The sequence below is a fragment of the Otolemur garnettii genome, unplaced genomic scaffold (genome assembly GCF_000181295.1).
Source record: "Otolemur garnettii isolate 467f Iridium unplaced genomic scaffold, OtoGar3 scaffold00014, whole genome shotgun sequence".
NCBI lineage: Eukaryota > Metazoa > Chordata > Mammalia > Primates > Galagidae > Otolemur > Otolemur garnettii.
This window is the reverse complement of record NW_003852409.1, coordinates 3,142,636-3,155,665: the sequence shown is the minus strand read 5'-3', so window position 1 is coordinate 3,155,665 and position 13,030 is coordinate 3,142,636. Positions and strand designations below refer to the sequence as shown.

General features: G+C 45.8%; 1 protein-coding gene across 1 annotated transcript in view; it reads left to right on the top strand.

The window, feature by feature from the left end:
- Positions 1–13,030, top strand: part of GABBR2 (gamma-aminobutyric acid type B receptor subunit 2) — a 375,939-nt gene that overhangs the window by 200,473 nt on the left and 162,436 nt on the right. Inside the window, exons 5-6 of the mRNA XM_003785363.2 lie at positions 2,924–2,989; positions 7,498–7,698. Of these exons, the coding sequence (XP_003785411.2) occupies positions 2,924–2,989; positions 7,498–7,698 (267 nt within the window). The remainder of the gene's footprint in view (positions 1–2,923; positions 2,990–7,497; positions 7,699–13,030) is intronic.

Genomic DNA, 13,030 nt, shown 5'->3' with positions numbered 1-13,030 from the left:
AAAAAAAAAAAAGAAAGAAAGAAATGAACATGGTGAACCAAATCAGTGCATAGACCCTAGGGCTGGCAGGATATTTAGCAGAGTGGTGATAATGGCTACCAGCTACTGAACGAGTACTATAGGCCTGGCATCGTGCCTGGTGCTACACAGGGCATGCATTCAGCACGCATCCAGCGTGCCTTTGACACATATTTGTTGACGTGTGCAGTGTCCTTGCTGGGAGCAGGGAACCCAGAGGTAAGTCAGTTCAATGGGGAAGATGGGAAGATGGACAAGTGAGTGTACTTGTGCCACATGGTAGGGAAGCACCGTGTGCCCCAGGCCTGCAGAGGAGAAAATGGCCACCGGGCGTGAGAGATGGATTCTCTGAGCTGAGGATCCTGACCTGAGCTAAGGCAGGAAGGGTGAGCAGCAGCTGTGCAGGCAGAGCAGGTGGGACAGGAGGGCCAGGCACTCGGGATGGATGCACTTCAGAAAGAAGGCAGGGTGGAGAATATGAATGAATGAATGGACGGATGGCGGTATTCATTCTCACTGCCATAGAGTATAGCTAAGAAATGTGGTAGAAAATTGAGCAGAAGTCATTTGGTGATGGGTGAGAATTTGATCTGTAAACTTGGAGAGCAATGGAAAGATTTCACACTGTCAGACTTGAATCTGCTCTGTGGAGATGGGCGGGTGGGGCAGGATAACAGGGAAGGCTCCTTTGGGAGGCTGTCCTATTCACTGATGGTAACTCGGCCCAGGGCAGGGGGCCTGGACAGATTGGCATGATTCAGGAGCTGGTGAACAGTTCTCTTCTCCCCTAGATACAGCAGGGTGAAGGAGACAAGTAGATCTAAGGTGACTCCCAAGTTTCCGACTTGGATGAGTGGAGGTTGATGATAACATTTTCAGTATGGAACATGCAGGAGGAGGAAAGGGCTCGCCGGGACAGCCGTCAGCTTGGGACATATTGTGCTGGATATGCCTGTCAGGGAAGAATCCAGTAAGCAACCAGAGCTGGGGAAAGAGGTTTGGAGTCCACAGCACACAGAGGCCAGTCATGGCTGGAGTCATGAGTGAGGTTGCCCCGAGACAGTGGTGGGAGCAACAAGCTGGGGGCGGAGCACCAGCATTTGGGGATGGGCAGAAGATGAGGAGCTGGCACAGGGCAGGCTGAGCAGGGGTGCCCAGGGAGTTGGGAGGACCGGGAGAGAGCACTGGGTGAGTTTCACTGTGATGAACCCAACACCTATTGGGCAAGGTAGCTAGGATTATCCCTATTTCAGAGATGAAGAAATTGAGACTGCTCCAGGAAGTTAATTTTCAGCTAGTCAGAGATGGTGCTGGGATTCGAACCCAGGATTCCTTGACTTCACAATAAGCTGTTTCTCTCCTATCATGTTTAGCCATGCAGGGCTTGGCACAAAGTGGATGCTCAGTGTGTGTCTGCTGGCTGCCTGGACAGATGGATGGATACTGTTAGCAGCAAAAAATGCTAAATGATTTCAACAAACAAGCAGAAAGATCCCGTAGCATGCCTGGGAACATGTCCACAGAACGGAAGCAGCTTAGAACTTTTTATAGCATTGCAGACTGGTGATGACAAAGGCTTGCCTTCCTGCAACTGCTCTGTTAACGATCTTTTAAAGTCCTTTCAGAGCAAGTAGGTTTTTTTTTCCCCCTTCTTTCCATTCTTGCTTGCAAACGAAGGATGATTTTAGAATCCAGGCCTTCTTTATTTTGCTAAAGTACATGATGAGTAAATGGCCTCGCAGTCAGCACTTTCCAATTTTAAAAGATGCTAAAAACTGATCTGTAAAGGCATGTTTTCTTCTTTATGTATCAAAGGGCCTTGAGGCCTGCTGGAGGGGATGGATGAACAGCAAGAAAGGTGGTACCACCTCCCAGGCTGGGCCTCACTGTGGAGGGCAAGAGGCTGCTGGGGTGGGGGGCATCTGTGTGAGCTGGGGTCCAGCTGGTCTGGGGGCTGCTCTGCACATCCTTCTCCAGTGTACTTGTCTTTGTGGGGAGGGGCCCAGCCTGGATCCTAGTGCCCCAGAAAGTGACCAAAGGCCCATTACCCTCACCCAGGAGAGCCTCAGTAAGATGCTCAGTAATGAATGAATTGATTGCGTCACAGAGGCTGCTGTATAATACACAACTATTAGCCACCCTGAGATAATGAATTTAGTCCCATTTTTAGGGCTTTCAAATATAGATTTTTCTTAGAAATAAAATTATACACTCATTGTGTGCTAGGCATCGTGTTAAGAACTTTCCAAGGATTATTTGTCCTCCCAGCAATCCTGTAAGGTAAGTGAGACCATTATCTCCATTTTGCAGATGAGGAAATTGAGGCTGAGCCACTTATTTTGAACAAAATCTCAGCTCCACCAACAAGCTTGAAGAGACTGAAACCTCTTGATTGGGAAGCTTTGGACTCCAGGGATGCCTTGAGGGGTCAATAGTTGAGAAGTAGAAAAGTCTAGAATGTTGTGAAGGAGTATGAGTGGGTGGAGTCTTATCTCTGCCACCAACTCCCAGGGGAACATAGAAACTTCTTTTCCCTCTTATGGCCTCAGTTTTCCCATACATAAAGTGAGGAGATGATATTATTGTACCCCAGGGTTTTTGCCCACCCTTGTCAGAAGAAGATAGAGGAGATTCCAAGGCCTCTCAGTGTGGCCGGCTTTGGCCTCTGGCCTGTGCAGGGTTGCCCTATGTCCTGCCCTTGAGACCAGGAAGAGCCAACTATAAGAGCCAGGGAAGCTGGCCCCAGAGAGGGCCAGAGAATCCAGGCTGGACTGGGTGGGGATGAGGTTCTGCCCTGCTTACCTGGGAGTCTGGGGCCCAGGAATGTTTTCTGCCCGTGACCTTGAGCTCTCTGCCATGTGCTGATCATCCATTTACCTTCACATGCATGTCCTTCTGTCCACAGGGGAATGACGTGCGGATCATCCTTGGCCAGTTTGACCAGAATATGGCAGCAAAAGTGTTCTGTTGTGTAAGTAAAATAGTCCTATCATTTTTGCCTTTGGAGAGGTTCACAAAGCTTTTTCTCAGACCCATTTTTGCTGCTTGACCTGTGAGCAGGATCCTAGGATGGGGGTCTGGGTTCTTAGAGGCAGAAGTGTTATGCTCACTGCTTTTTCCTCTTTTCAAGCAGCTGAAATCCCAGGGCTCAGACAATACAGTCATAGGAAGAGAGACTTTGATTCTCCAAACCCATTCTCTAACCTATTGTCTAAGCCTCGTCAGCTAGTTCTAAGGGCCCTAGTTTAGTCTGGCTTAGTGGAGCCCTGCTGTGTGAACTGCACAGGGAGAATATCCAGGAATCAGGGTGAGACTCAAGTGACTCATTTCGCCTCTGCAGAATCTTCATTTTGGGACAATGGTGGGCTATTCAGTATCTGCCCCACATCCTTTACAGTTGTCTAGTATGTGATAGGTGACACAGTACTTTTTTATACCTTGTCTCATTTAATCTTTTCAATAACCACGAGAAGCAACTCTGATACCCAGTTTTATAGCTAAGGAGTCAGAAGCCTAGAGAAGTAAAGGGGCTTGTCCAGCAGCCCTCACCCAATTCATAGCAGAGCCCAGGTGCAATCCTCATCCACCTGATTGCAATTTAATCAAAAAGAGGTTTTCTCTGTATGATTTCTAACTTTAGTTACATATAAGAGCTCTAACACAGGAACCAAATCTGTTTCCTTGTTGATGTCCCAGCTCCTCATCTTCCCACATCAGGAGAAAATTCAGCAGGATGGGAGGCCATTAGGTGGGTCCTTGTCTACCTAGTCAGCTCCTCTGCAGACGGAGGTTATTCTAGGTGTAGTCACTAGGGAGGGGCCACAGATCTCTGTCCTCTTTGATCTTTCTGTCTGTGACTTGGAGGATGTTATTAATAGCATGTTTGTAGGAATTTTAGAAGTCATGGAATATGTTAGATGACAGCACCGAGGTTCAAAGAGCTTTAACAGGTGGGAATATTTGACAAAATCCAAGGAGATTAAAGATTCTCATATAAGGTTAGAATATAACAAATGGAGCTACCTAAGTCCAAGGTGGTAGAGGCATAGCTGGTGAGTACTGTGTGTTGAGAAGAGAAGGGACTTTGAGTGTCTCAGTTGACCCCCGGTTTACTACAGAATCTGAGGTCACCAGGGTTAGCACTGTGCCAGATAATGACCTCAGACTACATGTCACACCCAGGGCAGGGTGGTCCCTTTGCTTTCTGCTGCAGAGATCCCAGCTTGGTGTCCTGCTCAGCTTCTGGTGCCCTGTTTCAGGACATGTGCAAGACCTGAAAAGAGACCAGGAGCAAGGACAGAGCAGTGGGTGAATGCCACAGTATCACAGGATTATTTCAGCTGAACGCTCAGGAGCCAGCTGAGCCCTGCCTGCTCATCTTCTGATATAGGAGGAAGGGAGGCTATGAGGCCAACATTGCAGGAGACCCTGGATGGCACTTGGCACTCAGGAGTTAGTCATCCTGGAATTGAATCCCTGCTCTGTTGCTTAGTACTGAAGTTGAGCATGCTATTCATACCCTCTGCACCTCAGTTTTCTCCTTTGTCATTTGGGGGCCATAACACCTGTCTCGGAGGATTGTTGTGAAGATTAAATGAGCAGAAACTTTGCACAGTATCTGATGTACAATGAGACCTCAGTAAATGTCAGTGATCTTTTTATGCTTGTTTATGTAAGGTCTCGGGTGTCTGAAGATAGAATGAGCTACTTTTGGGCTGGTGAGTTTACTAGTGGATTTCATAAAAGTGTGTTGAGCATTCTACTTATCAGTAAAGAGTAGCAAGAGGTCTTTCCACGTTAAATTAGAAGGAAGAACAAAAGAACAGTTGAAAATAGAGAGTGAACAGATTTGATAATTTTCCAAAAATACAAACCTTGCTCCTTACTACCCACGGTTCAGAAATAGCCCCTTTTAATAAGGAAAATGATGCCCTAAATTGGAGAACTTCCTTTCTTTTCGAGAAGAAACTGGGGTTTTTTTCCCTCCATATTCCCAGGCCATTGCAAGGAGCTGGTGCATGGTGGGTGATTGATGTTGACTAAATGAAGAAGACAAATAACTCCAGGGAAAATAAATTAATGATAAAAAATGATTCTCAAAGATTCCACACTAAGCCCTGGCCACCTTCCGTGTGCAAGAAATACCGACAGACCTCATGTTCTGATTCAAGCCAAACCAAAGCCCAGGGATGGCTACAATTTCACTTTGTGCCAAGCGCTGGAACGATTTTCCCAGTGACTTTTCCAGCCGTGGTTTCCACTTCGGAACAGATGGCATGGCTGTCTTCCTCTTGACCGAAAGCCCTAGGCCGCCTGCCTTCCACACTGCATGGGGACACCACCCACCTCCTCCTCTTGCTTTCCTCTTCAGTCTTGTTAGACTTATGGTATTTTGAGATGGGGTTTCTCTTAGACACTTAGCTGGCTGCTTCACTCATTAAGGAGTTTCTTAGAGGTTTCTGGTTGCATATTGAGTCCACATGCCAAACCCTCAGGTGGAATCTGCCCTTGAGGACTTCTGGTCTTGCCGGGTTAGGAAGGAGTTCTAATGGTGGGTCCAGAAGGTTCCAAGGAGACTCTACCTGATGACTTCATGCTACATCCAGACTGGATGGAGGGAGGGGGTGCTGGGAGCAAGGACCCTCCCCAACCCCACCCTGAGAGAGCCTTCCTGTCCCTGTAGGGGTCAGAACACAGGCCGGATGGAAACAGCTGTGTCTTTGCCATGCAAATGCTGCAGTGCAAACTTTACAGCGTGTTGCTGGTTCTCGGGATTGGAACTGCCACCCAATGGGAGAGCAGACGTCTGCAAATGCAAGGCCTATTTATAGCACTGTGGCAAAATGTTCACTTTGGCTCTAGCACAGTATGAGTATGGCATGTTACTTTTGTCTTCTGCTCCATCCTCGGTGATCTATTCTAAATTCCCAAGCACTCTGATGTGGGTTCTGGTTTTAGCTCTGCCGGTTGTGTGACCTCAGGCAGGTCACTTTATATCTCTGGTCCCCAGCTGCCTCACCTCTAAAGTGGAAACTATGATCTCTGCCTTAGATGCCTCACGGGGTTGTCAAGAGGCTTAAATGAGGCCACCAAAGGGGAGCAGCATCCCAACTGTTAACAGCTTTACTCCTGTTAGGTTTTATCACAATTATCCTTGTGACCCTTTATATAAAAAGGAAATGTCCTTCTTGCATGGGGAGGGGAGGATGCAAAAGGAAACAAAAAAAAGGAGATTGGATTTTAAAAAATTCACATCATTGTTACATGTCTGTAGTTAGTACGAACCAAAGCGGTTCATGGGAGCTGAATACCGTGAGCTCAGGACCAGCCATCAGCACGAAGTAGGACCTGTTTGGTGGCCAGAGGTTCTCCAATTACATGTCTACCAGAGGCAGAGAAAATGAAAGCCAAGGCAACCAAGTTAAACAGAAATACGTTCATTCAGTCACTCTACAACCACTCCCTGAGTGTTCTCTGTAGACCGGGCACTGTAGTAAGCACTAGGGACCCAGGAAAGAGGCAGCATGGCCTCCCCCTCCAGGAACTCTGCATGTGGCAGAGGAGACAGACAAGCATACCGGCGCCTACTTAGACCTCTTCATGTGCCCAACAGTCTCAGCTGTTCAGAACTTGGCAATACGAGAAAGAAGGCCCCCAGGCATTTCCACAGTTGCATTGGGCAGGGGATGATATATCGAAGCCCAATCTACCTGCCTTGTGGATAAGTCTTTTAGACCCTCACTTGATGCCCCTTTCCTGCTGTCCTTTGGGTAAAGCTATGGAGAGACTTCTTAGTTTGCCAAGGGGCATCTTACATAAGCTGCACCCTTAGATTAAGTTGTCTTGGCCCCTTGAAAATCGCTCCGCCTGGGTTGTGTTTTGAGGCATGGCCTTAGCTTTCAGTAAAGATCTATACCGAAAACAGCTTTGTGAAATCTGTGGTAGAGATGATGCTGATACCATGCTGACTAATTTAACAATATGCTCCATGTGATATTTTTCAAGGGTTGAAGACTAGTAAATACTCTGTTTCCCCAAAGAGCTGGTTCATTTTCTCGTTTTTAATAATAAAAGCTATGTAAATCATCTTATCACCCTTTTCTCCTTGGTTTCTAGGAAGTTTGTAATGAAATTTGCATCTTAATTATGTGTACTGTTGGAAGGTTTGGCTTGATTGTCTGTATTCTATTCCCTTTACCTCCCATCAACATACTATAATGTATATTTTCCCAGGCCCCTGGGTTTTAATTTTTATTCAGTGTTTACCATTTTATTAAATGTGTTCTCCACAAAACACCTTGGATCCTTTGAGAAATAACAAGGAGGAAGCCAAGCAAGTAATAAAAAGTTAAGTAAGTCCTCTGTAAGAGGAAGCCTGACTTCCCTCCACCTGACTTCCCTCCACCTTTCTCATAGGGCACAGAGCCTTGAATGAGGGTTGAGTCTTGGTGCCTTCATAGTCCCCCCCATCTGTTGCAGGCATATGAGGAGAACATGTACGGCAGTAAATATCAGTGGATCATCCCAGGCTGGTACGAGCCTTCCTGGTGGGAGCAGGTGCACACGGAAGCCAACTCATCTCGCTGCCTCCGAAAGAATCTGCTTGCTGCCATGGAGGGCTACATCGGTGTGGACTTTGAGCCCCTGAGCTCTAAGCAGATCAAGACCATCTCAGGAAAGGTCAGTGCCTTGGTCTGCCTATTTCAGCCCCTAGGCCCACCTCCTTGGATCCTTTTATCTAGTGATGTTGGCAAAAGTGCACATGTATTGTCCTGTGTGACTTTGAGCAAATCACTTGACCTCTCTGAGCCTCACGTATCTGTAAAAGGGGGTTAGCCAGCCCTCCACTGCATGCTCCTCTAGGGAACTGTGAGAAGCCAATGATGCAAGGATATTCTGCAGGCATATAGTACCACATACATGGAAGAGATACTGTCCTGCTGCCAGCTACAGGGCCTTTGGGCTCTGCCAGTGCTTCATCCTGTGCTCCTTTGACCCAGAATGTCATCTCTCAGTCTCACTTATGCTCTCCTGGAAGAGAGGAAAAAATGTCTCGGGTAGACTTTAGGACACATGTGCTATAGACCTACCAGACTACTTGAAACCCCAGTTTTGCTGCTTACCAGCTCTGTGACCTTGAAACTGAGTTCTCAGAGCCTCTGCTTCCATATCTGTATGATAGTAGTAAAAATACCCTCCTGTGGGGTTATCAGGACGATTGTGCAAAGCAGCTAGTGTGGGCCTGGCGTCTTGATGCCATCGTGACTGGGAGCAGACATTTGGGCAGAGAGCTTAAGCCCCTGGGGCCTCTGTGTGCTCTTACTAGGGTTGCTGACCCCTGCTCCCTTTATCATGTAGGGCTTTTTCAAGGACCATGTAATAGGCATATGTAAAAGTATTTCAAAAGTACACCATTCTCTATCATTGTAAGTGTTATGAAAAGTCAAGTGATGACAACCCCAGTGAGGGTGGTTACATCAGTTTCTCAATGCTGAACACCAGCCAAAATTTGATACAGCAGTGCACATAATTCTTTTCTGTCTTCTCTGTATTCAGATAAATTCTACCCAACCCCAGGGTTCTTACAGACCCGATTTTATTTCAAGAAAAAGCTTCATAATAAAGAAAATTTATACATGTATAAGTTTTATTCATTATTTAATCTCAATCAGACCCAACTCTACACAAATGATATATTGATTTGTCAAGAAATGGCAAATCATTAGGACATGTTTTGTAAACAACTCTTTAGATCATGCTGGCACCTGGTTGGAAAATGTCGAAAGAAGCATTTTCATACCAAATTCAATGCATATATAAAAATTTTTTGAGATGTTGAATAATGAGCAGAAATAACTCATTTATTTCAGTAAGCATTATTTCTAAAGGTGTCAAAGTTTGCAATTTATTAAGATACTTAGGTCCAGGGATACTCAATATTTTAATCTAAAAATAGTGTGCGATTTGAGGAAAACCCAAAAATTAAAGGAAAAAATTTATGAGAGCAGATGGTACAATAACTAAATGGAGAAGCTTTAGGACCCAAGACTTAAGTGATTACACATCAGAGCTGGACAGCTAAGTGGGGATGAGAGTTGTGAGAAGGCCTCCCTTGAATGTCGTTCTGAGAAGTATTCGGTTTATTCATGGCGAAGCCACGCAGGACTGTGAGCAGCACACAAGGATGCCTTTTAGAAAGATCATTTTTCATGGTGTATTTTAGAGGCAATGTTTTGATATTTATAACAACATCATATCACTGCTTCCTTTTTTTGATTTTTTTAAAATTTGGGGCTGATAAGGTGGTTGGCCTCTCCCCCGTCGGTGGTCTGTGAGTAGGATACCTTGAGGCTGTTCATTTCATCCCATAGTTGTGGGAAACCACCACATGAGTACCTTAAGGTAGAACAGGGCCATCAGAGTGGCTTTTGAAAGTGCAGAAGACCCAGTTCCTGTCTCCATGGTCTTTGAAACAAGAGGTGATATTTCTTCCCTTACCTCATGGTTACAAGGCGACTAAAGTTACATGAAGAAATCTACAGTCTCTTTGTCTGTTGGAATTAGAGGGTACAAGGGCTGCTCCTAGAGATGATCTAGTCTACCTCCCCCAGCCCCCCCCCCACACACAGTCTCACATCTTCCAGTGGCAGGCAGAGGACTCACTATTTCTCCCTTAACTTCCACCCTCTCTGGTTCCTCTGGGGTCAGTCAGATCCTATGGTCCCCTCTGCCCCACATAGTCCTTCAGAGATTTAGGGGTGATGACCATATCCTCAGAGGCATCACTTCTCCAGCCCATTCCCTTCAGTTATAACTTGCAAGTCCAGGGCTAAGTATAACACATAAGGAGGTACCCAAAACTTTAGCATTAAAGGTTAAACAAACTCTGTTAATGCAACTTTAAAAAAAATCAAAACTAATGCAAAAAAACCTCATGATGAACAAATTATCAAAATCTTAAAGATGGAATCCACAGGACTGGGATTAGAGTGTGCCAAGTGAGGTGAGTCATGCCCAAGTGCAGGGTTGAAGTCTATCTTATTTAAAATTTTGTTATCTTGTTACTGTGGGTTTTTTGCATTAGTTTTGATTTTTTAGATTTGGCAGTAAAATATTTTGTATCTTGATTACTAAGTTATTTTGGCTCCTCCTGAATTTTTGGACTTGAAGTCAGTGCTTTATTTGCCTCCAGTACCTGCCCCACGGGTGTTTTGTGTTTGTCAAACCCCTCCCCACACCCAACTTGTGCTCTTGTTGTACTTGTTCTAGTTGAATGTTCTCTTCCAAAGGAGTAGAGCCCAGCATTCCTATTTGTGATCTGATCACAAGCCAGCTTCCCCAAACAGCTTTCAGAAGTCTATGGTCAAAGGAAGTTCTAGAGCGTCCAAAAATGTTTCTGGACTTGAACTTGCTTATGCATAACTGCTTGGGATGGCACAGGCAACTGAACTGATGCCTGTAATTTTGGGACCCATCAGTTCTCTATGAAGACAAAAACACTTGTAAAACCATAGTGAGTAAACAGGTTTTTGCCTTCCTCACATCCCAAGATCACTATAGCGTATACACTGGTTCCCCAAAAGGTGTCCATGTTTTAACCCATGAAACTCGTAAATGTGACATTATTTGGGAAAGGGGACTTTTTGCAGATGTAATTAACTTAAGGCTCTCGTGATAAGATTTTCCTGGCTTACCTGGTAGGCCCTGAATCCAATGACAGGTTTCCTTTATAAGAGAAAGGCAGAAGGAGATATGATAGAGAAGGGCCTATGAAGGAGGCAGAGATTGGAGCAGCAGGTCTACAAAACAAGGAATGCCACAGATCCTGGGAAGCCACCAGAGGCTGGGCGAGAGTTGTGGAATGGAGAATTCTTCTCCAGAGCTTGCAGAAGGAGCCAGCCCTGGCAACACTTTGATTTTAGATGTCTGGCCTCCAGAACTGGGAAAGACAAAATTTCTGTTGTCTTAAGCCACCCAGTTTGTGGAAATGTGTTGGCAGCCCTGGGAATCCAATGTAGTCACTCAGCAGATTGGGACAGACCCAGGACTTGCGAGCAAGACTTCTAATCTGAACTCACGCCCCCTCCTCTCTGCCTCTCTAGACCAGGGGTGTGCTTAGGAAGATACCCCAAAACAGCCCTCCTGTGACATCTATCTCAGTGGGCCCTTGTTGGTAAGTGGCACACAGGAAACACACAGTCTGGTCATCGGAAGATCTCTTGCTAATCCTGCGTTCATACTAAGTCACTCTTGCTCTCCAGGCCTCATTTTCCTCAACTGAAAATGAGAGATTTGGACCAAGTAACTCCTAGAGTCCTTTCACAGCTCAGTTCTCTGACTCTGTGTAAAGACAGTAAGGATTTATTACAGCAAACTATGTGACATGGCTGTGGTAGATTTTCAGGGAGAAGAGTGCTCCATCCTGGATGCATTCTATGAGGGTCCCCCCTTTATACACCTGTCTCTAGCATCAGATAGATTGTCCCCAGCTCACTCATCAGTGCCAGGAGCTTTCTGATAGGAGGATAACAACGCCATGGGCTCCCTCCAGAAGCACATTTTTCAGACCTTTTCTGCTGGGTTTTCCCAGGCTGGGACAAGTGTAGACCTTCTGGCTTCCCTGAGCATTCTCGGAGCTCAGTCTTCTGGAAACCACGAAGACTGCCTCTGGGCATTTGCTTTGGACTCTCCCATCTGGCTCTTTCTCTTCCTTGAGGTTCCCCATCACTATTCTTCTCCTATAAAGTAACTGTTGACATTGGTGATTTCAAAGTGTCAACTTCCATTTTTCAAGTCCCGTTAGGCTGTTTCCACTGTGAGCATTTACAATTCTGGTCTGGTTTCTCCGATGATGGCTTGGTCTCTGTGCTAAGGACGTTCTTCCCATGTCGCTGTTCCCTGCTGAGACCCAGCACTGGATGGGTCTGATAGAGTTGTTCAGAGCCCTGGAATCAGTGGAAACCCCAGAAAAGGTCCCAGCCCTCCATCTGAGGCACAGGCCTGTCTTTGGAAGACTTGAATATAATGTTTCTGGCAAGTAACTTCTGCAACCGCCTGTGATTGTTTATTTAATGTGGGAAAACTAAAGGAGACACAAATCTAGTGTGTTTCTAATCTTCAACTTAGAGCCAATGACCCATGAAAAGATGCACCCATCTCATCACAACTGCAGTGTGAGTTCTGTGACAAAGAACTTGGAGTTTTAGATGCTCGGGGCTCTAGAGCTGGGGAAGGGAAGGTGGCAAAGAAAAATAGGAGAGTTTCTCACAGGAGGCTAACTTCACAGCCCTGCTGCCTCTACCCCCACCCACCCACAGAGCTTCTGTTCCCTGCTGCTCCCCCAGGCATTCACGTCACTGGGGGAAGATGCTGTGGCAGAGGGACATGGCTCAGGAGGAAGGTCTGGGCAACCTATGGAGAGGCCACTGGCTAGTTTTCAATCTTGGCCCCATCACTTCCCAACTAGGTGACTCTGGGAGATGGCTGATTGTCTATACCAACATCCATGCCACTCCTCCCCTCTTCCATGTTCAGTAACACAACAAGTCAGAGTTCAGTATCACAACTTCAGTTTTTAACTGGATGTGTTAATGTACATGGAAAATAAACATTTTCTCAGCTTCCCATGCTAGACATGGCCAGGATTCTAAGTCTGCCCAATGTGATATAAGTAGAAGTATTAAATGGGACTTCTAGAAAGACAACTTTAAAGGTGGATCTTGTCCTTCTTTTCCTTACTGTTTTGTGTTGGTTAGAATGTAGGTGAAATGGCTGGAATTCTAGCAGCCATATTGGGTCATTAGGCGGCCTTGAGAAGGAAATACCATTCTAGGATTGTGGAGCATAAAGATAAGAACATGGGTCCCTGATTACACTGTCAGAGCTGCACTATACTGCTTCTCATGGACATCTTTTATATGAGGAGGAAAGTGCTATCTTCAGTCACTGATAATGTCTTTCTTCTGTTACATGCAGCTTAACCTAATAGTGATGCAGTGATGTTGGACAAGTC